Source organism: Oncorhynchus masou, chromosome 27 (genome assembly GCF_036934945.1).
Source record: "Oncorhynchus masou masou isolate Uvic2021 chromosome 27, UVic_Omas_1.1, whole genome shotgun sequence".
NCBI classification, from domain to species: Eukaryota; Metazoa; Chordata; class Actinopteri; order Salmoniformes; family Salmonidae; genus Oncorhynchus; species Oncorhynchus masou.
This window is the reverse complement of record NC_088238.1, coordinates 41,122,122-41,148,730: the sequence shown is the minus strand read 5'-3', so window position 1 is coordinate 41,148,730 and position 26,609 is coordinate 41,122,122. Positions and strand designations below refer to the sequence as shown.

General features: G+C 42.2%; 1 protein-coding gene across 2 annotated transcripts; it reads left to right on the top strand.

Moving 5' to 3' along the window:
- Nucleotides 1-26,609, top strand: LOC135516172 (protein NDRG2). 2 transcript variants are annotated; one of them, XM_064940265.1, is made up of 16 exons: nt 1-522; nt 21,044-21,137; nt 21,739-21,780; nt 21,965-22,070; nt 22,399-22,519; nt 23,171-23,233; nt 23,419-23,479; nt 23,770-23,856; nt 24,400-24,456; nt 24,697-24,800; nt 24,889-24,927; nt 25,060-25,111; nt 25,229-25,276; nt 25,391-25,426; nt 25,663-25,714; nt 25,850-26,609. In XM_064940265.1, the coding sequence occupies exons 2-16, from the start codon at nt 21,063-21,065 to the stop codon at nt 26,011-26,013; spliced, it is 1,107 nt and encodes a 368-aa protein (XP_064796337.1). In that variant the 5' UTR covers nt 1-522; nt 21,044-21,062; the 3' UTR covers nt 26,014-26,609. The 2 variants fall into 2 exon arrangements, with proteins under 2 accessions (XP_064796337.1, XP_064796338.1); XM_064940266.1 differs by lacking the exon at nt 1-522 and adding an exon at nt 11,722-12,101.

Here is a 26,609-nt window from a genome sequence, read left to right as displayed (position 1 = left end):
TGGAATGTGTTCGCGTTTCGTTCCACAAGTAATTTCAACAACGGGCGCCTACCATAACCGAGAGAGGGGGAGCCGAGGGTGAGACGAAAAGTTTTCGCCAATATCACATCGCCATTTAGTCGTTAGATAACCGTTGTAGTTATCCGTTTAGGATACAGTCCTGCAGTTTGAAGCTTTTATTAAAATATATTCTAAATATTGGCAGGCTAACGGGATATGCCTGATAACAACATAGTTGTCCTCCCCTAATATCATAGTAAAGTAACTTGTCGCTTGATTGACGGGTCCATATTATTGTAGGATTTGTCTTCCTACTGGAGAAAGGACCGTAAAAAAAAAAACACGATCAGCGAAAAATAAACGTGGACGAAAGTGAAATATCAAGAAAGACTGTTGGGAGCTTCCGACGAGGTACAAGTGTGAAAAACAAGAAATAACTAAAGAAGAGACAGGAGTTGTGTCGTTTGCATATATTTTAATAAATAAGTCCGTATTTTGGCTGAACATTTTTGTTAATTTAGGGTAAGTAGCCTATTTTTATTACATGTAATGTATGTTAATAACATTGTCTGTTGGTGTATTTTTTTCTCATGTTATTTTAGGCAAGTATTTTGTCTTAATTTTCAAATAACATATCAGCAATCGTGCATCAATGCAAGTAAACAGCAACCCGTTTAGGACAGGATTGAACAAAACTAGAACGTCTTGCAATTTATTCACCAAATTCAGATGTAGATGCATTTGTTCAATTCTGTAAAAGTGTACATGGTGAGAATGTTACAGTTTGTTATGATCATTTGAGTTGTGACCCCAATCTTTACCCAGCTGAGTCAAACCATGCAATTGTCTAGTCTACTAAACATTGCAGTGTCTGGTCAAATCAAATCAAAGTTAATTTGTCGTTTACACAGATTAGCAGATGTTAAAGTAGGTGCAGCGAAATGCTTACGTTTCTAGCTCCATCTGTGCAGTAAGTGTATTAACAGTGCAATACTAATACACAAACAAATACCCCCCCCCCCCCCCAAAAGAAAATAAGTAGTTTAAAAATCAAGAATGACATGGTTTAGCAGACACTCTGTATCATCACAAACAATGGGATAGGCATTTAAAAAAAATCATATTTTCACGACGGTTAATAGGTAAAGCCATTTTGTGGTGTGGGTGAGAGTGTGTTCCTGTGGTGCTGCAATTGATGGTCTTTGTTCATAGTTTTCACTCCCCAGACAGAACAAAAAACCCGATAAAACCAGACTGAAACCACTGGAAGCTTGTTTCCGAATACTGACATTGATTGAATTACACGAAATAAGCATGAACTTGAACTCTGAAGGGACATTAGCCTACTATATGCCCCCGCCCCCCTCTACCCCTTCCTCATATTCCAAACAGACGGTCTTGTTTTTTAAATTTCAAAATGTTGGCCAAAATGCAAATCTATAGGCTTGTAACGGTGTTCAAGTCATATTGATATACCTTATGCGTTTGTATTTGTGTGTGTCTCGGGCTGGGAGATGGGGATCGACCCCAGGCTGCGAGGCTGTTGGTGCGCGCGAGCGGCACGGGGGAAATGTGTGTCAATGTCAAACGGAGGTGTGTCGCACAGCTCGCGCTGCATGTGGACTCATCGACGTTGATGTTGTTTTCCGTACATTTCAAACATCTCAGATATGTAGGCTACAGCAAATAGCTTACAGTGCACACACAAACACACACCTGGTTGTACACATATTTATCGTGTAAATATTGAGTGATTGTCATTCCAAGCAGTTTGTGGGTGGGGTGCTGAAGGTCCTTTTGGAGTGGCATATTTTAAGTAGGTCGTGTAGGTCTACCCTGCTATTATTGGACATTAAGGCATTGGGAATCTCTACCAAGCCCACTACTGATGTCTCCAGTTTCCACTAATGGGGAATGTGTCTATTCTTATGCTGACCATGGTATTTGGAATGGTGTTGTGTTGACTGTGCTATTGTATGTGTCTCCTTGAGTATCTTCACTATGTTAGGGTGCAGTGTGTCTCCTTTTGCTTTGACTGTGGTTGTCACTGAACAGTACAGTATTCCGCAATGGTACCCTATTCGCTACATGGTCGAGAATAATGCACGGTCTCTTCTTTAGCTCTATTGTTGACTGTGTCAGTGAGTTGACTGTGTGTCAGTATACAGCCTGTCCCTCATTTAGTTGTGTTGGCTGTGCTATTGAGTTGATTGTGTTCTTTTAGCAGTGTGGACTGTGTCATCGAGTTGACTGTGTTGTCATTGTACAATATGCCCCTCCTTTAGCTGTTTCTTTTATCTGTGTTCACTGTGATAGTGAGTTGATTGCGTTCTTATAGCTGTGTTGACTGTGTCAGTGAGTTGACTATAGCTGTGTTGACTATGTTTGTGTGGTTGCTGTCAGTGAGCTGTCAGTATCCATGTACGATATGTCCCTCCTTTAGCTGTGTTGACTGTACCATTGCAGTTCTACAGTATGTCTCTCCAGCTGTGTTGTTGACTGTATGAATGCAGTTTTACAGTGTCTCTCGAGCTGTGTTGTTGAGGATACAAATGCAGTTCTACAATATGTCTCTCTAGCCGTGTTGTTGACTGTATCAGTGAGTTGTCAGTCTCTATCCATGTACAGTACAGCATGTCTCTTTTAGCTGTGGCTCAGGGCCAGACACAGATAGGCCAGGCAGGACAATACTCTGTCTGTTCCCACACCGCCCTCACACACACACACACACACACACACACACACACACACACACACACACACACACACACACACACACACACACACACACACACACACAGCGCTCACAGCCGCTCAGCACAACCATATTTATAAACATCAAAACCCTCTGTGCTTTCCTCCCTCATTCATGTTTCTATCGCTGGGTCCATTTAGCTATGGGTGGTAGGGTGGTACCTTATGGTGTTTCGGTGGGAAGCCCTCAGCTATGTGTGTGTGTGTGTGTGTGTGTGTGGGTGGGGGTGTGTGGAAGTGATGTGTGTGTGTGACGGAGGCTGGTTTAGTGCTGTAAGATATGTATTGTTTTTTGGTGTGTGGGTGGATCCATTTTCGATCCCCAAATGTATAAAATGGTCTCTTTCACAACTCGTACTGACTCATGTTTTGCAACCCAGTCTCAACGAGCGATGTAATTCCATTTTCAAATCAAAGGTTATTTGTCACGTGTACAGGATCCAGCAGGTGTAAAAAGTACAGTGAAATGCTTACTTGCAAGCTCTTTCCCAACAATGCAATACTCAATATCAAAGTTAAGAAAGTAAGATAAATACAATCACACAACAAATAAAAACACACGAGAATGTATGTTATATAGACGGTCACTACCAGTACCATATCAATTTGCAGGGACACTTAGAAAACACCATCAAAATTTAACTGAGGAGATTTAATTTTTTTATTTGATTTAATTATTATTTTAAAAAATGTATCCAGTCTTGTCCCATCGCTGCAATATTCAGACTCGGGACAGGCGAAGAGCTATGCATTCTCTGAAACACAATCAGCCAAGCCGCACTGATTTTTGACACAACGCCCACTTAACCCAGAAGCCAGCCACACCAATGTGCCAGGAAACACCGTACACCTGGCAACCGTGTCAGCATGCATTGTGCCTAGCCCACCACACTAGTGCACAATGGGACAAGAGCATCCCTGCTGGCCAACCCCTCCCCTAATCCGGACAACGATGCTGAGCCAATTTGTGCGCCGCCCCATGGGTCTCCTGGTCGCGGCCGGCTGCGCCTGGACTCGAACCAGGATCTCTAGTGGCACAGCTAGCCACACCACTGCGATGCAGTGCCTTAGACAACTGCACCACTCAGGAGGCCCAAATTTGGTGATTTACAATACAATGTAGGCTACTGTAATAATATCCATTAGTTACTGTATCTGTTATGGCTCTTCAGTCATGCCACACAATCTGTTGTTGTGTACATGCACATCTCCTTTTCATTTACATGTGAATCTCTTCATTAGTTGTTCATTTAGAGGCTTTACTGGCTATTGGTGTCCATGACTACACACATACACGCGCTGACACGTCTGCTTGAATTAACAACATGAATGTAGATTTTTGCCATCCAGAACAACAACAACAACCACTCACTACCCCAACGCTTTGAACTAAAGCATTTTCAAATATATCTGGAAGTAAAATGGGTTTTGTTGGTGCATCTGCTAGTCATCAGACAGTAATGCAAAGTGACTTTGGGAAAGGGAGACTCCATCTTAATTAGAAAACAGTAAAATGTTCCACATTTGGTCTTAGAAACAAGGTTAATGTCTTACTACTCACTATTTGCTACTTTTTATGCTGGTTTAGATGTCCAGATTTACTCTCATTGTATTGTCTCTAAATGTCACCTGCCCTATACTCCTGTAACAAACAGGGAATTGAACCCAGGTCTTCTGCCCAGCACAAGACTGTGTTAGCCCACTAAGCTAAATCCCCATCCTCTGAAAGGGGATCAAAAGGATAAAGTCAAGTCTAATGTCTTTCCCATCATCCCTGTCATAGGCTACTGTACCAGCAGTCCATAATCACAGCTCTCTGTAATTGTATGCTTTTCCTGTACAGTCAACAGTAGTGGTGCAACTTCAACATTTCAACATCATCAAATCCCCTACGCTTAGTCTAATACAGTGACGACTGAAAGATGCCAAAAGCGTTTTAATCCAATCAACGTAAGCTAAATATGATTTGACCATGGTTCTGATTTCTCTATCGCTGTGTGTGTGTGTGTGTGTGTGTGTGTGTGTGTGTGTGTGTGTGTGTGTGTGTGTGTGTGTGTGTGTGTGTGTGTGTGTGTATGTGCACTACCGGTCACATGTTTTTCTACTTGCACGCACACACACACACACTACCGGTAAAACATTTTCTACATTGTAAAATAATAGTGAAGACATCCAAACTATGAAATAACACATATGGAATCATGTAGTAACCAAATCAAAGTGTATTTTATATTTGAGATTCTTCAAAAAGCATTCCTTTGCCTTGATGACAGTTTTGCACACTTGGCATTCTCTCAACCAGCTTCACCTGGAATGCTTTTCCAACAGTCTTGAAGAAGTTCTAACATATGCTGAGCAGTTGTTGGATGCTTTTCCTTCACTCTGCGGTCCGACTCATCCCAAACCATCTCAATTTGGTTGAGGTCAGGGGATTGTGGAGGCCAGGTCATCTGATTCAGCACTCCATCACTCTCCTTCTTGGTTAAATAGCTCTTACACAGCATTGAGGTGTGTTGGGTCATTGTCCTGCTGAAAAACAAATGATAGTCCCACTAAACCCAAACCAGAAGGGATGGCGTATCTCTGCAGAATGCTGTGGTTAAGTGTGCCTTGAATTCTAAATCATTCACAGACAGTGTCAACAGCAAAGAACCTCCACATCATAACACCTCCGCCTCCATGCTTTACGGTGGGAACTACACATGCAGAGATCATCCGTTCACCCACACCGCATCTCACAAAGACACAGCGGTTGGAACCAGACCAAAGGACAGATTTCCACCGGTCTAATGTCCATTGCTCGTGTTTCTTGGCCCAAGCAAGTCTCTTCTTATTATTGGTGTCCTTTAGTAGTTTCTTTGCAGCAATTCAACCATGAAGGCCTGATTCACACAACCACCTCTGAACAGTTTATGTTGAGATGTGTTTCTTACTTGAACTCTGTGATGCATTTATTTGGGCTGCAATTTCTGAGGCTGGTAACTCTAATGAACTTATCCTCTGCAGCAGAGGTAACTCTGGGTCTGCCATTCCTTTGTCGGTACTTATGAGAGACAGTTTCATCATAGCGCCTGATGGTTTTTGCGACTGCACTTGAAGAAACTTTTAAAGTTCTTGAAATGTTCCTGATTGACTGACCTTCATGTCTTAAAGTAATGATTGACTGTTGTTTCTCTTTGTTCATTTGAGCTGTTCTTGCCATAATATGGACCTAGCCTTATTTCTTAAAAGTCCATCTTTTTTATACACCCCTACCTTGTCACAACACAACTGATTAGCTCAAACACATTAAGAAGGAAAGATATTCCACAAATTAACTTGGAGGCACACCTGTTAAAACTGAAATGCATTCCAGGTGACTACCCCATGAAGCTGGTTGAGAGAATGCTAAGAGTGTGTGTGTGTTTGTGTGTGTGTGCGTGCGTGCAAGTAGAACAACATGTTGACTCATCCTATTTGATGAGAAACGGCAATGTCATCCTCCTCTCTTTCACGTTGACAAAACAGTCTGACTTTTTTTAAATTTAACCTTTTTTTAACTAGGCAAGTCAGTTAAGAACAAATTATTATTTACATTGACGACCTAAACCAGCCAATTGTCTGCCGCTCTATGGGACTCCCAATCGTGGCCGGATGTGATTCAGCCTGGATACAGTCATACAGTACACACTTTTATTTTCTATTGTCCTAGGCTACCTTGCTAAAAAAAATTCTCGCTAGCCTAACTTCCTTTCATTTGCAATGTTAGCTAGTTAACATAAGCCTTCATAAGCCTAGCTACGTATTGAACTTCCATCCTGTCAGGCCAGCGACACAATGTATGAATTTATGGTTGGATTAGAATCGCTGTTCTAATCATTGGCCAGTAAGGAGAATTAAGTAAAACCAGAAGTCCAAATCCCTATCTCCATCCGTGGCTAATTTAGGGATGGGCCAATTTTAGCTAGCTAGCTAGCTAGCTAAAATTAGATATCTAGCTAAAATTGGCCCATCCCTAAACTAGCTAGCTTGCCAGCCACTAGAGGACAACAAGAGAACGAGATGCAACAATTCAAGTTGTTTCTGTCAATGATGTATTGCTCTCGATGTGATGTGATTGGAGTGAAGCCAAATTCAAACTGGCTTCCCTTGACACTTTGTTTTGGTGTGCCAGGACCATTCACCATTGAGCTCACTCAGTTTAGCTCAACACTGACCGGCTATTATTTTATACATTTGTTTTTCAAGGTAGGCCAAATGCTTGCTGGCTTCCCTTGCATTCAGTGCTACGGCCAGCAGCAATGTCAAACTCTTTTTGACCAGGCAGCATCAAATAGGAGGCCTACACATACAGAGACAGACGGGTGCTGTTTCGCTCGCTTGGATGCTTTCTCCGGTGAGATGCATTCAGCCTCTTGCGCATTGAAGAAACATTATGAAACACAGAGAGACGAAAGATACATTATTTAATATTTGTTTTCTTTATTTCTTGGTACATTTCTTGGGGGAAGCCTGGCTTCCCTTAGCATCCATGATACACACCACTGCCAGTCAATAACTAACAAGACCTGGCAGTAGATAACCGATAACCCATTGCAGTTGAGCATTTCTGAAATGTTGTTTTGATGCCACTGTCTGATGTAAGCTACAGTTGATTGGTAGATAACTGATTGAAGTTGTGGTTTGCACTACAGGTACATGGTCTTGGTGTCTTTGACTTCGTCACTGATAACCGAATAACATTATACAACTCTGATGTGCATTTGATTTGTAGAGATGTTTAAGGTATGATTCCTCTTGTTTTATTGTTTTAGATTCAAGTTTGCTATTCACACAGCAGGTAGGCATTGGATTCATGTTGGCTTTGCTGACCTCCTCGTGGAAAACTGAATGCAGCCAAGACATCTTGCTGCTCCACGGTGGCCTCCTACAGTTACTGGTCATATCTTGATCAGCTCTTGCCTAGCGATATCCTCTAGCTTGAAGGTCAAATTTGTGTGTGTGCGTTGGGCGTGTGTGTGAGTGTGTGCAAGTGTTCGAGTGTTTAGTATTGTAGCACAGTGGTTAGCCCTGATTTTAATCACTGTGAACTACTGAGTCATATTCATGAACAGGTGCACCATTATGGTCTCAGAGAAAAACAGGGGAAAAAACAGTGTAAAGAGTTGAGAGAAAAAGTTGGGAGAGAGAGGGGAGTGGAAAGAAAAACAGCTAGGAGAGCTTTGGCACCTCTTGTTATCTCCATGGTGGCTAGAGTGGCTCATTATTTTCCTTTAGAAATTTTATCCTTCTTTCTTTCTCTCGGTCTCTCTGCTTTTTCGCTCTCTGTTAGCCTCTTCTCAAAGTTATACTAGGGCCCTATAAATGTTGAGGAACACGTGGACGGACGCACGGAATCCATACATTAAAACAGAGTTTAACAATATTCAAAAATGTGTTGAACTTATTAGTAGGGAATCAACTAAATGTATTGAAAATGAATGATCTGTTCATGTCTTATGATAAACCTGGGCAAATGTATTAGTATGCATCAGTGATTTGTATTTCCTGCAACTTTCTGAAGAGCCAACAAGAATTCCCACTCTGTGTATGTGCGGTGCGCTAAGGGCTACCACTTTGTGCAGCTATTAGCGAAGATGCTAATGAAAAGTATTCTGTTCGATGGAAAGGCTTTTTTTTTACCATCACATGTTTGCAAAAATCTATCTACAATAGATTATAGATTGCAAGGTAGTTTTTTGCATGTTCAACTAGCTGGCTAACGTCTGGACATCAGAACAGCGGTTACTTACCTAGAACTGGAAGAAGCTTTTTCCTTTAACGAGTCTGAGTATGACGCAAAGGATATACTGCTTTACCAGGAACAGGCCCAAATCCCTGTCATTTGCATGAAGAAAAGATGGAGAAAAAGGGGGCGGAGGGCGGGCTGCCTTCTGAGAATTCGTAGGCGAGTTAGTAAACGCCGACTGCCATCTATTCTATTGGCCAACGTGCAATCATTGGAAAATAAAAGATTATTGAAAATCAAGATTATCCTACCAACGGGACATTAAAAACTGTAATATCTTATGTTTCACCGAGTCGTGGCTGAACGACGACATGAATAATATAGAGCTGGTGGGATTTTCCATGCACCGCCAGAACAGAGAAGCTACGTCTGGTAAGACGAGTGGTGGGGGTGTGTGTCTATTTGTCAATAACAGCTGGTGTGCGATGTCTAATATTAAAGAAGTCTCAAGGTATTGCTTGCCTGAGGTAGAGTACCTTATGATAAGCTGTAGACCACACTATCTACAGTTGTAGTCGGAAGTTTACATATACTGAGGTTGGAGTCATTAAAACTTGTTTTTCAACTTCTCCACAAATTTCTTGTTAACAAACTATAGTTTTGGCAAGTCGGTTAGGACATCTACTTTGTGAATGACACAAGTCATTTTTCAAACAATTGTTTAGAGACAGATTATTTCACCTATAATTTACTGTATCACAATTCCAGTGGGTCAGAAGTTTACATACACTAAGTTGACTGTGCCTTTAAACAACTTGGTGAATTCCAGAAAATTATGTCATGACTTTAGGAGCTTCTGATAGGCTAATTGACATCATTTGAATCAATTGGAGGTCTACCTGTGGATGTATTTCAAGGCCTACCATCAAACTCAGTGCCTCTTTGCTTGACATCATGGGAAAATCCAAAGAAATCCAAAGACCTCAGAACATAATTGTAGACCTCCACAAGTCTGGTTCATCCTTGGAGGCAATTTCCAAACACCTGAAGGTACCATGTTCATCTGTACAAACAATAGTATGCAAGTATAAACACCATGGGACCACGCAGCCGTCATACCGCTCAGGAAGGAGACGCGTTCTGTCTCCTCGAGATGAACGTACTTTGGTGTGAAAAGTGCAAATCAATCCCAGAACAACAGCAAAGGACCTTGTGAAGATGCTGGAGGAAACCGGTGCAAAAGTATCTATAGCCACTGTAAAATTAGTCCTATATCGACAACCTGAAAGGCTGCTCTGCAAGGAAGAAGCCATTGCTCAAAAACCGCCATAAAAAACAGACTACAGTTTGCAAATGCACATGGGGACAAAGATCATACTTTTTGGAGAAATTTCCTCTGGTCTGGTAAAACAAAAATAGAACTATTTGGCCATAATGACCATTGTTATGTTTGGAAGAAAAAGGGTGAGGTTTGCAAGCCGAAGAACACCATCCCAACCATGAAGCACGGGTGTGGCAGAATCATGTTGTGGTGGTGCTTTGCTGGAGGAGGGACTGGTGCACTTCACAAAATAGATGGCTTCATGAGGAACGAAAATTATGTGGATATATTGAAGCAACATCTCAAGACATCAGTCAGGAAGTTAAAGCTTTGTCGCAAATGGGTCTTCCAAGTGGACAATGACCCCAAGCATACGTCCAAAGTTGTGTCAGAATGGCTTAAGGACAACGAGGTCAAGGTATTGGAGTGGCCATCACAAAGCCCTGACCTCAATCCTATAGAAAATGTGGGCAGAACTGAAAAAGCGTGTGCGAGCATTTCTGTCGGCCAAAGCCATCAGCTATCTTGCTAACTTGCACCTTGAAACTCACACTAGCGCTGCTGCAAAACTCACGTAGCATTCTTGCTCGACACAAACTCGTGCTACAAACTTTCTCAGCAAATGCACAACCACACTGCCAAACCACACCAGTTCACAGCCATCTACAACCACAAATGCTAACATCTGTTAACATTTATGACGGACAAGCTCCTATACAGTATGTTATGAACCCAATAACTAGCCTACGTATATTGTTGCCCTCGCATTGTCTAGGGGTCCTAGACCTCGTTACAGAGTCTGTAACCTGAATGAATGTGTGCATTTATTTGAGAAATCAGAGTATGCGCCAAAGGTGTTGAATGTACTGTGCCCAGAGAGACAGCAAACTTACCTTGATCCATGGCCAGCTTTGTCTCTCTTGACCTCTTGGTTGGCCAGTCTAAGTAAGTTACTATTTGTTCAGATGGTGACGAAACATAAATATGTACAAAAAAGGACACTACAAACAGGCAAGCCCAAACTAAAGATTCGAAACAAAATCAACCCATGAGGGCCACCCAACCAACTAAGCACCTGATGTGCTTTTCAACCAGGCTCAGCACTTGGACCAAGTTGCTGCTGCCCCCTGGGGGAATGAAGTGTGGAACTAGTAGTGAGCTGTAGTGTGCTGCCTAAACTACCTAACCTATTCCATAAGACTATGTATGTATGAATATGGTGCAGATCAGGTGTGGTACCACAAGAGTATTAGAGAATGATGCTGCTAGGCTCCAGGGTACTCTTGCAATTTAACCCATCAGCACCTCATGTTATGACTTACAATGTCTCTACATAAAGCTTTCATAACGCATCTATAAGCATCTATAAGCATCTGAACAGCTACTTAAGCTACTTAACCCCTGAATTATTTTTTTTTAAATTTTACCTTTTATTTAACCAGGCAAGTCAGTTAAGAACAAATTCTTCTTTTCAATGACGGCCTGGGAACAGTGGGTTAACTGCCTGTTCAGGGGCAGAACGACAGATGTGTACCTTGTCAGCTCGGGGGTTTGAGCTCTCAACCTTCCGGTTACTAGTCCAACGCTCTAACCACTAGGTTACCCTGCCGCCCCATACTTAGCCATTCGCCACGTCTCATGATGCATACCCGTGAACACACACACACAAACACGCACGCACGCACACACACCCACCACAACACATCGTTTAATATTTATCATCTCAACCTTTCAGCCTACATTCCAGATTTAGACTCCACTTTGTGTGTGTGTGTGTGTGTGTGTGTGTTTTTGTCTGGCGCTTGGGCAATAGAGAGAGAGGGGCCAAATGAGAGAGGGGAGCTCCTGCCAACTTGGTTGTTTACCCTGTTTCCCTTTTCACTGGAAGCTTGTTGTTGGATGGAGAGAGATAGTCTGAGAGAGATGAAAAGGAAAAGAGAGGGAGTGAATGAGAGAAAAACGGAATAAAGATTGAGCGAGATGTGAATAGTAGGGGCAGTGTAATAGAAAGAGATTGACAAGAGACAGAGAAAGATGAAGAGAGAGGGTGAGAGAGACAGGATGGAAAACAACAAAGAAAAATAGACAAAGCTAGTAAAGAGAGGAGAGAGAAAGATAGAAGTAGAGGGAAAAAGAGAGAGAAAGAGCTATACAGACAGACAGAAGTAGAGAGACGAAACCGAGAGAACTAGAAAAGAAAGAGATATATTATTGAGAAAAAGAGGGAGAAATATATCAATGTGAACTGATAGTTATTCAGCGCATGTCTGACTGCAGGTGTGTTAGAGACGGATTGGCCTCTCAGAGGGGCACCGCAGGGTGAGTAGGCCACACACACACACACACACACACACACACACACACACACACACACACACACACACACACACACACACACACACACACACAGTAGTGTTAGCACTTAGCACAGGAACACAGTAACACTGGACACACCTCAGTGAGCAGCAGGATGTGAGCTATAGATCCTGAATATCCTGAAGCCACCCAGGAATAAGACATGGAGAAAGTAGTGTCCGACTCCACAACTGATATTCTACCACAGGGATTCACTTACTGTAACAGTGCTTTTTCATAGAAATAAGATGTATCTTCTATTTTATCGCTTTAGGCAGACAACCCTGTAAGGATAGTGCAAGCTTTTAGAGCAGGTGTCCCTAATTCAGGTCCTTGAGGGGTCTGTAGAGTCCAGAGGTTTTCATGATGCTCTGTTGACTATGGCCTATAGTTGGCAGTGTGTATGTTGCTGACTATAGACGAGGTGTCTAGAGTGGAGTGGAGTAGACTCTCTGGTCAGTCAGTCAATGATTGATCAATGAAGGGTGGAGAGAGAACCAACAGAGACCAGAGAGGCACAAAGCAGATATAAAAGGCACTGACCTGTATTAGCCATGCATCAGAGAAGGATTTTTTTCATCTGTGTACTATGAAAGATGCGTCTCTGTGTAAAGGATAGCGGCCAGAAGGATGTTTCCTCAGATAACTTGCTAATCCTTTAGCTATGCTTCTGTGTTTGTTATCAAATCCACTCATGATCATATTCTATTCATCTTCTAGAGAGCACGGCTTGTGTTAAAAAAAGCACAAAAAAATATATATATATATGTATATATATTTATAGGTATATGTTTTGCTTTTTTTAACACAAGCCCTGCTCTCTAGAAGATGAATAGAATATGATCATGAGTGGATTTGACAACAAACACAGAAGCATAGCTAAAGGATTGGAGTGTATATATATATATATATATATATATATATGAGTGTCTTAGAGAAATAGTAACTGATCCTAGATCAGCGCTCCTACTCATGACGCACTTGATGAATACAGGCCCATATCTGTGTCAATACTGTAACACTTGGTTGTCTCTGTAGTGCAATAAGTCTATTCATCAGTCACAGCAGGGAGGAAGAAACATTGTTGACATTTTGTAAAGTGTTCCAAGACAGATTGATAGCAGTTCAAAGCTATTAATCAAAGCTCACTTGAAGTAGAGCGCTGAACTATGTTAATATCGAGTAATATCAGTGTATTAGATGGTGAATCCATGAGTTACTCTGATACTGTACCTCATACCTGATTCTGCCTTCCGGGTGGCACAGTGGTTAAGGGCGCTTTACTGCAGCGCCAGCTGTGCCACCAGAGACTCTGGATTCGCACCCAGCCTCTGTCGTTACCGGCCGCTTCCGGGAGGTCCGTGGGGCGACGCACAATTGGCCTGGCTTTGTCCAGGTTAGGGAGGGTTTGGCCGGTAGGGAAATCCTTGTCTCATCGTGCACCAGCGACTCCTTTGGCGGGCCGGGCACAGTGCGCGCTAACCAAGGTTGCCAGGTGCACGGTGTTTCTTCCGACACATTGGTGCGGCTGGCTTCCGGGTTGGAATGGTGCTGTGTTAAGAAACAGTGCGGCTAGGTTGGGTTGTGTATCGGAGGACGCATGACTTTCAACCTTCATCTCTCCCGAGCCCGTACGGGAGTTGTAGCGATGAGACAAGATAGTAGCTACTAAACAATTGGACACCACGAAATTCGGGAGAAAAAGGGGTAAAAAAAAAGAACAGTAATGATTCTGCGTCAAGGGTAGAGCTGTGGCGGTATCGAAATTTCATCAGGCGGTGATTGACAAGCAAATAACTGTCGATCTCATGGTAATTGACCGGTAATTAACATGAACACATTTCGCATCTCCTGTCTTCCACACATAGCCTTTAAGCCACTGATACAGACCTTTGGAACATCTACACAGTAGTCTAATAAATCCATGTAATATAGCCTACACCTTCACAATAAATCCATTTATTTATTTTAGACAGGTCTAAAGAAACAAGATATGAAGAAAATGTAGTCTCTGAGTTGTCTTTATGTTTTGATCTGACTATGCTATATGGATGTGGCTACACTAGTTAATTTAGCAGACACGATTTGGTTAGAAATATTTTATATTATTTTATAGTATGAAAAATAGAATTTAACAAAGCTGAATAAAATAGAAAGTATATTTTCTCCAAACGAGGGAGTGTGCACATGTATCTATTCTGTGTTGAGTGGTTAACAAAGAAATAGGTACTCCTATATGCTTAATTTAGAGTTATTAATGTAACTTTAGTTGTGATACCAACGTAGGGCTATATGATTTAATTTTTAATACATTGTAAGGCTGCATGATGCATCTCTAATGATGATTTGTAAAAGGTTGCTTGAAAGGCATAAGCTCTGTTTGTTTTTGTCTGCAGGCTGTACACACTTCATCAGTCTCTCATTCACAATTTGACAAGCACTTAATGCCTTGAATTTCCCAGGGCCATCCCCTTTGTGTGCCGTAATGCACCCTAAAAAAATCCATGCCTTTTGCGTCCAGTGGCCGTTGTTCACTTCTCCCCGAGTACTGTGTGCTCCGAAGCACCTCTCACGCACATGGCTCTCCATCACGTGACCGGGTCATTCTCACAGGCTACAAGTGAAGACAGACACTTTGGGGATGCACTGCATGCGTCTTTATCCAATTCCGAGGTGCATATTGAAGATATTGTAAGAACTGTCCACATTTACTTTTCATCAGCCAACAAGATGAGTAGGCCTAACGAACAGCAAAAGCACTAATCTATGTCAATCTACTATCCCCCATAGTACAAACAGTTACCTATTCAGTGCGAGAAGTAAATATTCCAAACATAGTCTGGCACAGTTGTGGGATGCAATAGATCCCAAATTAATGCAACCATTTTTTTAAGCAATGAGGCTCACGCAACAGATCAGAATTTAGCTTAAAATGTGATAAACTATTTGGCTATTTTTCCACATTATAAGCGCAGCAATGCACACGTGGCAGTAGGCTTAGGAGGAAAACACACCATTTTTAAAATTGACTGCGATTATGCATGTAAAGCTTTTATTATAAAGGTGAATTTTTATGGTGAAATTGATCTTCCTCAAAATTGTAACTCACGCGATGCTTATGCCAGTTAGGCTACTATGATTCGAAAAAGTCACAAAAAAATATTTTTTTTCTTGCCTTACGCTGAGCATCATTCACAAGTGATAATATATAATTAACAAGTGATAGGCTAATATTGTTACCCATCAGACTATTGTTGATTTAATCTTGTCTTTACATATACTAAATAGTATATGTGTGAAATTTGTTTTGATTTAGAATGGACCATTTTAATGCACCTGTCTCGAAACGGGCAGGGGAAAAAATATATGTTATCTATGCACTTAAATAGTGAATGGAGGACACTTTTCCCGTAGTTCATTTTCATGAAAGCCAGGTAGGCTATACTCCTGTTGTAAAGATAAGCAATGGGCTTATTAGTCGGAAAGTTGAGAAATAAATATAGTAGGCCTAGCCTATAGAAAGCTGATAGGACCTTCCTCTTTTTAGTAGAGGCCATCACTGTTTTCTCACGCAGTTGCATAGCCTATAGAAATATTGCGCATCATGAGCTCATGGGCTCTCATGAAGTGTTTGATTCGATTTTCAATTACATTTGCATTGACGTCAGAGTGATTAGAGGGACAATAGAGTGCTGAGTTCCAGACAGATAGCAAGTTTACTAATGACCAGCAGCAGCATCAAAGCTTGGAGAAGCCTAATTACCGTGACTAAACGGTCACGTGGAATTTAGCTGCCTTCATGACTGGCGGTAATACGGTCACCGTAACAGCCATAGTCAAGGGTGATATGGAAACTTGACAGCGTACACCAAAATTGTATCTACAGTGTTCAGAATGTTGCACCCTCCTAAACACAACCATGTCTCCTACCTAAGCCTTATGATTTTCAACCGAACATATTGAATGACACATGGCAGCTATTGTGACGGCTCCACCAAACAGTGTATGAAAAGCTTGACAATTATCCAGTGAGAGTTAATTTCTGGTGCTTAAAAGCTGATTAGCGTGTCAGCCTGCCCATCGCTTCAGGAAATGATAACAAGCTAAGCAGCGGTTGAAAAACATCCATAATACCAAGAGGGTATTATGAGAAGAAGAGGGAGAAGGAAAGGGAGATAGAGGAGGGAGAGAAGCTGTGTGTGTGTTGTTTTTCAGATGTCAACAGTCTCTCAGCCCTCCCCTCTCTCTCCCTCTCTCTCTCAATCTCCCCTCTCTGTAGTGACATATTCCCTGAGCAGTTTAACAGTTATTACATGCTCTAAAACGCAGACTCACTGAAAGAGAGAGATAGACGGAAAAAGGGGGAGAGAGGTAGAGAGAGTGTGTGTGTGTGTTTGAGAGAAAGCAAGAGAGTTTGTTTGAGAGAGAAGGATAGGGCAAAGGAGAGAGAGGGAAAGGGAGATGGATGTATAGAGGGAGGGAGGTAGGGAGGGACTTAGGGAGGATTCAAGTTATATAGCAGGGACTGAGTCGACATGGAGATGATGTGTAATGGAGGGAAGTACAGTATGTGTGAAATATTGGTGTTAAGTGAATTATTTTCTCTGTCCAGTCGATACCTAACTAACAATCCCTAGCAGTAGATAACACATTGTTGCTGATCATTTGCAGAGAGCTGATATATAGTGCCTTCGGAAGGAATTAATACCCCTTGACTTTTTCCAAAATGTGTTACGTTACAGCCTTACTCTAAAATTAATTTTAAAAAAAGCCTCAGCAATCTACACACAATACCCCATAATGACAAAGTGCAAAAAGTTTTTTTACATTTTTGCAAATTTTTTCAATAAAATACTGAAATACCTTATTTACATAAATATTCAGACATTTTGCTATGAGACAAGAAATTGAGCGATAGGTGCATCCTGTTTCCATGGATCATCCTTGAGATGTTTCTACAACTTGATTGGAGGCCACCTGTGGTAAATTCAATTGATTTGACATGATTTAGAAAGGCACACATCTGTTTATATAAGGTCCCACAGTTGACAGTGCATGTCAGAGCAAAACACATGTTTTTCAGGAGCAGGGACTAAGAGACTAGTCAGAATCAAGGCAAAGATGAACAGAGCAGAGAGATCCTTGACAAAAATAAAATCCTGCTCCAGAGCGCTCAGGACCTCAGGCTGGGGGTGAAGGTTCACCTTCCAACAGGACAACAACCCAAAGCACACAACCAAGACAACACAGGAGTGGCTTCAGGACAAGTCTTTGAATGTCCTTGAATGCCCAGCCAGAGTCCGGACTTGAACCCGATTGAACATCTCTGGAGAGACCTGAAAATAGCTGTGCAGCAACGCTCCCCATCCAACCTGACAGAGCTTGAGAGGATCTGCAGAGATGAATGGGAGAAACTTCCCAAATACAAGTGTGCCAAACTTGTAGCGTCATACCCAAGAAGACCTGATGCTCTAATCGCTGCCAAATGTGCTTAAACATAGTACTGAGCAAAGGGTCTGAACATTTATGTAAATGTGTCATTTTTTAAATATTTGCAAATATTTCTAAACCAGTTTTTTTGCTTTGTCATTATGGGGTATTGAGTGTAGATTCTATTTTAGAATAAGGCTGTAACGTATCAAAATGTGGAAAAAGTCAAGGGGTCCAAATACTTTCCGAATGCACTGTACACATAGGCTATATATGAGAAGTGTTTTCGGTAAACATATCCAAGAATAATCTATGCTGTAATCGCTGCCAAAGGTGCTACAACAAAGTTCTGAGTAAAGGTATACTTATGTAAATATGATTATTTATTTTTTTAACCTGTTTTTACTTTGTCGTCATGGGGTATTGTGTGTAGATTGATGAGGGGAAAAGGATGTAACAAAACAAAATGTGGAAAAAGTCAAGGGGTCTGAAAACTTTCCAACTTTCACATTGTTATTTATCATTATGTTTGTATTGTGTATACCCCATTGGATTTGATGATTTCATGAAGTCCTTCCATGTAATGAGTTTTCTGTAATGTGGCCTTTGACATCCAGTCGCTTGCTAACATGCTAATTAACGTGCTCATTTCAGGTTTTCTTAATAATGTGCATCTACATTACATTAGCTATGCTAATACTATTACGAAGGGAAAACAGTTTATAGTTTAGTTTTCACCACTATCTCACAATAGGAGTACAACACTGACAGTATGTTACAGTTAATATTGCAAGACGAAATGTAATTAAAAAAAATATATAACTGGCTGGTTCATTCTGATATGTTGGATGAGTTTCTTATTCATCTTTTTCTTTGCTTCTGAGGGATATACTGTTTCTAAATGTCCACAGCCTGACCGAATAGGCTAGATAATTCTAGGGGAGGGATTCTCCACAATTTCGGACATGGCCGATTTGACACGACCCGTTGAAAATAAAAAGTATATGGCACAAGTTTATTATGTGGTATTGTCAACCTGAAATATTGATTCTTATATCTAGGATGCTTATATCTGAGATTTAGGAGTATTCAATTATTGTGGAAGGTGTATTTCTAGTGTGTGTGTGTGTGTACGTGTGACTGTGTGTCATTGTCTGTGTGTTACTGATAAGTAATGAAGTCATTTTTTCCAAATTGTGGCACCAAACTCCTTGCCAAGACCACAGCACTCCAACGAGCCTGATAAGACCAAGTCGCTGTGAAGAGAGAAATATACAGGGGGGAGAGAGAAGGAGAGAAATAGAGAGGGGGGAGAGAGAAGGAGAGAAATAGTGAGGGGGAGAGTGAAGGAGAGAAATAGAGAGGGGGGAGAGAGAAGGAGAGAAATAGTGAGGGGGAGAGAGAAAGAGAAAAATATACAGGGGGAGAGAGAAGGAGAGAAATAGAGAGGGGGAGAGAGAAAGAGAGAAATATACAGGGGGGAGAGAGAAGGAGAGAAATAGAGAGGGGGGAGAGAGAAAGAGAGAAATATACAGGGGGGAGAGAGAAGGAGAGAAATAGAGAGGGGGAGAGAAATAGAGAGGGGGGAGAGAGAAGGAGAGAAATAGAGAGGGGGAGAGAGAAGGAGAGAAATAGAGAGGGGGAGAGAGAAGGAGAGAAATAGAGAGGGGGAGAGAGAAGGAGAGAAATAGAGAGGGGGGAGCGAAAGAGAGAAATAGAGAGGGGGAGAGAGAAGGAGAGAAATAGAGAGGGGGGGGAGAGAGAAGGAGAGAAATAGAGAGGGGGAGAGTGAAAGAGAGAAATAGAGAGGGGGAGAGAGAAGGAGAGAAATAGAGAGGGGGGAGAGAGAAGGAGAGAAATAGAGAGGGGGGAGAGAGAAAGAGAGAAATAGAGAGGGGGGGAGAGAGAAGGAGAGAAATAGAGAGGGGGAGAGAGAAGGAGAGAAATAGAGAGGGGGGAGAGAGAAAAAGAGAAATAGAGAGGGGGAGAGAGAAGGAGAGAAATAGAGAGGGGGAGAGAGAAAGAGAGAAATAGAGAGGGGGAGAGAGAAATAGAGAGGGGGGAGAGAGAAGGAGAGAAATAGAGAGGGGGGAGAGAGAAGGAGAGAAATAGAGAGGGGGAGAGAGAAAGAGAGAAATAGAGAGGGGGAGAGAGAAGGAGAGAAATAGAGAGGGGGAGAGAAGGAGAGAAATAGAGAGGGGGAGAGAGAAAGAGAAATAGAGAGGGGGAGAGAGAAGGAGAGAAATAGAGAGGGGGAGAGAGAAGGAGAGAAATAGAGAGGGGGAGAGAGAAGGAGAGAAATAGAGAGGGGGAGAGAGAAGGAGAGAAATAGAGAGGGGGGAGAGAGAAGGAGAGAAATAGAGAGGGGGAGAGAGAAGGAGAGAAATAGAGAGGGGGGAGAGAGAAAGAGAGAAATAGAGAGGGGGAGAGAGAAAGAGAGAAATAGAGAGGGGGGACAGAGACAAACAGAGAGAAGGGGGGGAGTGAAGGAAAAGGAGGAAAGGACAGAGGGGACGAGAGAACGACAGATGTGTGCAGACTGTGTGTCGGGGTGACGCTCTCTGATGACTAATCACAGGCACCCTAGGGGCCACACACACACAAACACATACACACACAGCTCTAGCTATGAACAGTCAAAGCCGAACACAGGGAGGAGTCAGGCTATTGGTTTCTAAACGAGGTCCCCCAGCCAATGTTCAGGTCAAATGTAAACGTCTGTAGGTGAAGCGAAAGTAGGTAAGGGTATGGTTACAACTTGGTTATGGTAAGGGTTACGTTTTGGGATAAGGTTAAGACTTTAAAATGTATGAAACGTGCTGTTTAGGCCCATCCTCTGTCTTCATCAACAACTCCCTAGCAAGCCACGAGTCTACTAGATGGTAATAGGTGCTCACGTTGCCCCTAGTCTGCCTGTCTGCCTGCCTGACTGTCTGTCTCTACCACTTTATCTCTCTATCCCTTCATTATTTTTCTTCCTCTTGTCTTCCCAGTTAATTATTTTAATTTTAACTAATTATTAATTCACTTCTAGAGTCTCATAGAACTGTGAAGGTCCCAGATATATATTTAGGCTGTGTGTGTGTGTGTGTGGGGGGGGGGTCTTCTATGCTTGTGTTGACCTACAGTCCCCACAAGGATAAAGCAAGAAAAATTCTCCCTCCTGGGGACATTTTCCACATTCCCATGACGACAAAGGCTATTTTAAGTTTAGGGATGGGATTAGGGTTAGGGTTGCAATTAGGGTTAGAATTAGGGTAAGGGGTTAGGGTTAGGAGTCAGGTTTAAGGTTTGGTTTAGGGTTACGGGTTAGGGTTAGGGATGAGGGAGAATAGGAATGGAAATCCATTTTAGGTCCCCATGAGGATCATGTGTGTCTATGTTCGTGTGTGTGTGTGTGAGTCAAACAGAGAGAGAGAGAGAGATGCTATAATATTATATTATATTTTCATGTATACATTCATTTATCTTTCTAGGACGTGAACAAGTGACGCCATGACGACTGAGATGCAGGAGATCGCCATTACGGAGGAGAAGCCTTTACTACCGGGTCAGCCCGATCCTGCAAAGGTCAGTGAGTGTACTTACATACATAACCCCTCATCCTGCCTCATCATACATGCATGCTGTCACACCCTATCTCCACATGCCACATACATGCATATACTGTATTTTGTGTGTGTACATGTATGTGTGTAGTTGCTAGGCTGGCTCAGATATGAGCGCTCGGTTGATGTCACCCTGAGGGTGTGAGAGATGAGGCTCCTCTCTCCCTGATGTTGTTATATACTGCAGAGCTGGAGAGTATGGTTGAGATATGTACTCTCACTGCTGCCAACTGCAGGTGGTGGACAGTTAGGTGAACTGCAGACTCAACGGAAAATGGCTCATGGTAGGAGTGCTGATCTACGATCAGGCCCCACCTGTCCATATAATCACAATGAATATAGTACCTGATCCTAAATCAGCACTCCCACTGAGTCTTTGTGAATACGGGCTCAGGACTCATGTTAGTGGGTTGATTGTGGGTTGATTCTGTGAAATGTCTTTGCCAATGAACAGCCACACAATTAGTTTCCCAGAGAGGTTCCAGATGTATTTCACTATGGTCTTGTGTGGCCGGAAATGTGTCCTGTTTTGGCTGCTTCATGGTTTCTATCCATCTTGCTAGGATGCTGAGGCTGCAGCTCGAATACTGTTGGACCAGGGCCAGGTAAGGTTGTTTAGTTTCCTGTTACTGTATGTGTGTGCATGTGTCTCGTGTCACGTGAAAGTATGTTTTCTCAACATATATTTGTGTGCGTACGTGTTACATACGTGTATGCGTGTATTAGTGCCTGAATGTTCATATGTGCACGTGTATGTAACTCTCTCTCTCTCTCTCTGTCATCCTCCAGGAACACAGTATTGAGACACCTCATGGTCTCCTCCACGTGACTCTCCATGGAACCTCTAACACACGTCGTCCCGCCATCCTCACCTTCCACGATGTGGGCCTGGACAGTGAGTCTCTCTCTCTCTCTCTCTTTACGTCTTAATATTTATCTCTCTCTGTCTTTCTCTTTCATCTCCCTTTTTTTTGTATACCTTTCCCCGCTCATCCCCTCCAGCAACTTCCCCCCTTTCATTTTGAGTTTCCCCTTCAGCTCATTGCCTGCCCTTTCTTCATTTATGCTTGTAATTCTCTCACTTTCTCTTTCTCACTCTTGCTTACTCTCTCTCTCTCTCTCTCTCTCTCTCGATTTCTCTTTCTCTCTCTCCCATTTTCTCTCCCTTTCTCTCCTATCTCTGTCTCTCTGTCGCTCTTTCTCTCTCTCTCCCTCTCTCACAGGTAAAAGCTGCTTCTCTCCTCTGTTTAAATTTGAGGAGATGCAGGAGATAGTGAAAAACTTCACTCTAGTCCACATTGATGCTCCTGGCCAAGAGGAGGGGGCCGCCACCTATCCTATGGGGTATGCATATCATGTGTATGCGTGCGTGCGTTTGTGTGTGTTAGGGTTGGACTGTATACAGATTTTCATAACTTAATACCCTTCCTGTACCATACTGCTAACAAATGCTAAGAAAGTACAAGGGGATTCCCATAGCGGACACTAGCTTAATGCTAACCAGCACAAGCAAATATCAACTAAATGCAAGGACAGAACCCAGCTCATAATGTTATACAGCTGTCTCAAAAGGCTAATCACATTTGATCCAGGAGGGGATTGATTGTCTCTGCTGTTACCATTAAGTTTGATCTTGCAAGCTAGCCACCTATAGCTAGCAAGTTAGCAAACCAAATGCATAGCTGGAGCCCTGAGCTGGAGAAAATGTATTTGGCACATCTTAGATAGCTAGTTAACTTATAAGACGTTTAGCTGGCAAACATTCGTATTGAATTTCAAGTTTAACATGAAACTTCCGTTTGCTCCATGTGAGCAAACATCCCATGTGACTGGCTCAATTTATTTTGTATATTTTTGTTGACGGTATTGAAAATCATACCGTCACTATTTCAAAGTACCCCGGTATGTACAGTATACCACCCAAGCCTAGTGTGTGTGTGCGTGTTTGTATTTAAGTGTTCCTAATAAACATATGTTCCCGCTCATGTTTTTTAGATACCAGTATCCGTCCATGGAGCAAATTGCAGAGATGATCCCTGCAGTCCTGACATATTTCAAGTGAGTCAGACTTATTTCACCGTCATTACATAATACTCACTTGTTTTACCAGCATGTCCACTATAAAGCAAAATAGTGTTTTACAACGTAGTTTCAAAAACTGGAGTCCACAACACTGAAACACAGACATATTGGCACTAATAGAACATCTGTCACTAAGTTTGTTCTCTCGCTCACTGTTCTAGTTTCCGTTCTGTCATCGGAGTTGGAGTGGGAGCTGGGGCGTACATTCTCTCCAGGTTCACAGTGAGTGTCTGATTTCTCCTTGTTATGTTACTGCCCCCTGTATCGGTTTATATAGCTGTCCTGGGAAAGATCACAGTATACCATTCTGTTAGCTTCTGTTAGGCAGCCTCTTGGCAGTCTGTGCATTGGACTAGCGTGGTTTAGCATATATTTGCTATATGGTGCTCTTCACAGTGTATACCAATGCTTGCTTCTTTTTTCAATTTCTACAATTCAACAGTCTCAACATACAATTGACCCCAAAAAATGTTCTCTCTCTCTCTTTCCTTCTCTCTCCTACGTCCTCTCAGATGGCCCACCCAGACTCGGTTGAAGGTCTCGTTCTCGTCAACATTGACCCTCAGGCTAGAGGGTGGATGGACTGGGCTGCCCAGAAGGTTACTGTCTCTTCAATATGCTCACAGATGTAGGATCTTAATTTGAGCCACTTTGCTATAGCAGGAAAATAATCATGCCGCAACAGGAAATGTCAAACTGGAAATGACAAACTTTAGCCTTTTGAAAACACAAATTTACTACAAGTTTGCATTTCCTGCCGTGCAGGAAAATTCTCAGCAAAAAAAAAGAGTGATTAAATTAAGATCCTACATCTGTATAATACTGGCAACATTAGTATGAAATATTATTATTATTATCATCACTCAGAAGCCCAGAGGAGTTTGGACTATATTCATGAGTACTAGCAGCATTTCCATCAATTTGACAATATCAATCCCATATCCTATTCAATATCACCATTACTCTTCTGTGTTGTCGTGTTGACATCTACATTACAATTCAAGTAGATACTCAATTACCAGTATGTATATCCATTACTCTTGATCTAGCAGTTAATAAACAGTCATTACTGTCTCAGACAATGGGATATTTTGACTATGTTGGCAATTTCATAAAGTAACTTTCTTTCTTTCTGTTTCCAGATCACTACCCTGACATCCTCTCTCACAGAGCAGATCTTGAGTCATCTCTTCAGTCAGGTGTGTGTGTGTGTGTGTGTGTGTGTGTGTGTGTGTGTGTGTGTGTGTGTGTGTGTGTGTGTGTGTGTGTGTGTGTGTGTGTGTGTGTGTGTGTGTGTGTGTGTGTGTGTGTGTGTGTGTGTGGTATCAAATCATGTGTGTGTTATCGTAGACTGGAACCCGATGTGGGTTTATTTAACTATTTTTCTTTATCTTATAAAACTCACATTGTTATTGTATCATTTCTGTCTTGGTTTGTAGGAGGAGATGTCAGCTAACGCAGACCTGGTGAAGTCACACAGAGATCGCATCTCTAAAGCCCCCAACCTCATCAACATCGAGCTTTTCTGGAGGGGCTACAACAGGTACACACAGGCACACACACATGCACGCGTGCACACATACACACTAACAAACCTACAATAGTGTAACCTTTCCTTTCCTCTTTTCCAGCCGTAGGGATCTGATCCTTGACCGTACCAGCAACTTCAAGTAAGCATTTCACCATCAGACCACTTACATCAGCTGTGACAATAGTATACAATAGGTCCCACTCTTTCCATTGAATATACCTAAGAGTCTCGCTGTCTCTCTCAATCTATCTCTCTCTCTTTTCTTTCTCAGGTGTCCTGTGATGCTGGTGGTCGGGGATCAGGCACCGTATGAGGAGGCTGCTGTACGTTTTCGGCTTTATATCTTAATGTAGGCCTACCACGTAGGCACCGAACACACCCAGGTGAGGTGAATGTGGTGATGTGGATTAATTCCAAGTTTTTCCCTCCATGTCCACCAGGTGGAGTGCAACAGCAAACTGGACCCAACAACAACCTCATTCCTCAAGGTACTCAAGCTTTCTTCATCACCCCCTCAGTCATCAAAACAAACCACACACACAAGCCATTTCCCTCAGACATTCAGTTGCTACTAAACACAAAATTGTCATCTTCTTCTTCAGATGGCAGATGCTGGCGGTCTTCCCCAGCTTACCCAGGTAAGACACATTAAACTTGCCAAGTTGTTAAATACATATATTTTTAGTTCATACAAGCTGTGAATTTAACATGTGTTTTGGTGCTAATACAGAAATACAGCACTTATCATGATGAATACAACTAACCATCCAGTAACTATTGTAAATCCTGCATGTCCATGTCATAGTACAAATATAGATTTAATATGACGTATTTTATGGATAAAATCGAATGTACCTTCTGTGTTTACTTAAAGCCCAGCAAATTGACCGAGGCTTTCAAGTACTTCATTCAGGGGATGGGCTACAGTAAGTTTGCCTTAGTTTGTAATATGTGGCTATGACGACCTACTGTGACCTTTGTGCTACTGTCTCTCTGTATCAATCTAATTATCCTCCTTCTCTCGCTCTTTTCCACCCTCCCTCTTGCTCTCTCTCCCACAGTGGCATCATCCGTCATGACCCGTCTGTCTCGTTCGCGCACCACCTCGCTGTCTTCCTCTTACTCCATGGAGGGGGAGCGTGAGCGTTCTCGTACCCTGTCTCAGAGCTCTCAGGGTGGGCAGATGCCCCCCAGCCCCTCCCATACCATGGAGGTGTCCTGCTGAAGAGAGAGAGAGAGAGAGAGAGAGAGAGAGAGAGAGAGAGAGAGAGAGATGGGCAGAGGACCAGCTGAGAGAGAAGGTTTTATGGGAACGTGGATGTAAAGGAGAGGTAGAGGGAGAATGAAAGACAGTTACTTAAACACTGTCATCTATTAATCTCTTCACCCAGACAGCGAAGGGTAAAGGGAATGGATAAACGAAAAATGGGAATGGAGGAAAGGAAGTTTTTAGGAACAAGGGAGGGAATATAAGAAAAAGGGTTGCAAGGAACGTGTGTTTTAGGGGCGTCGGCAGTCCTCTCTCCTCCTCTATCAGAACATCTGTTAGCCAATAGAGCCTATTAACCTATATAGTGGAAGTGGCCTGTAGTGATCTCACCTTAGTGTTCACCAGTAGAAATAATTATGATAATGAGAAAGATTATGATGATATTAACACTATTAATAATGACAATGACAATAATGTCATAGTAATATTATTTAAAAAAGTATCTTTATTTTTAAAGTATGAAATACAAGGGAAAAAAGACTATAGCATGAATACTTCAAATGAAAATGTGTGTCTGTCAACTCTTTTAATAAAACATGTTTGGTCTTTTT

What these genes read in the sequence shown, in the direction of transcription:
- LOC135516172 (XM_064940265.1), top strand. Translation starts at nt 21,063, where the DNA reads ATGACGACTGAGATGCAGGAGATCGCCATTACGGAGGAGAAGCCTTTA. An exon ending in CAACAACCTCATTCCTCAAG is followed by an intron (nt 25,277 to 25,390) that starts GTACTCAAGCTT and finishes CTTCTTCTTCAG; the next exon opens with ATGGCAGATGCTGGCGGTCT. An exon ending in GTCTTCCCCAGCTTACCCAG is followed by an intron (nt 25,427 to 25,662) that starts GTAAGACACATT and finishes GTTTACTTAAAG; the next exon opens with CCCAGCAAATTGACCGAGGC.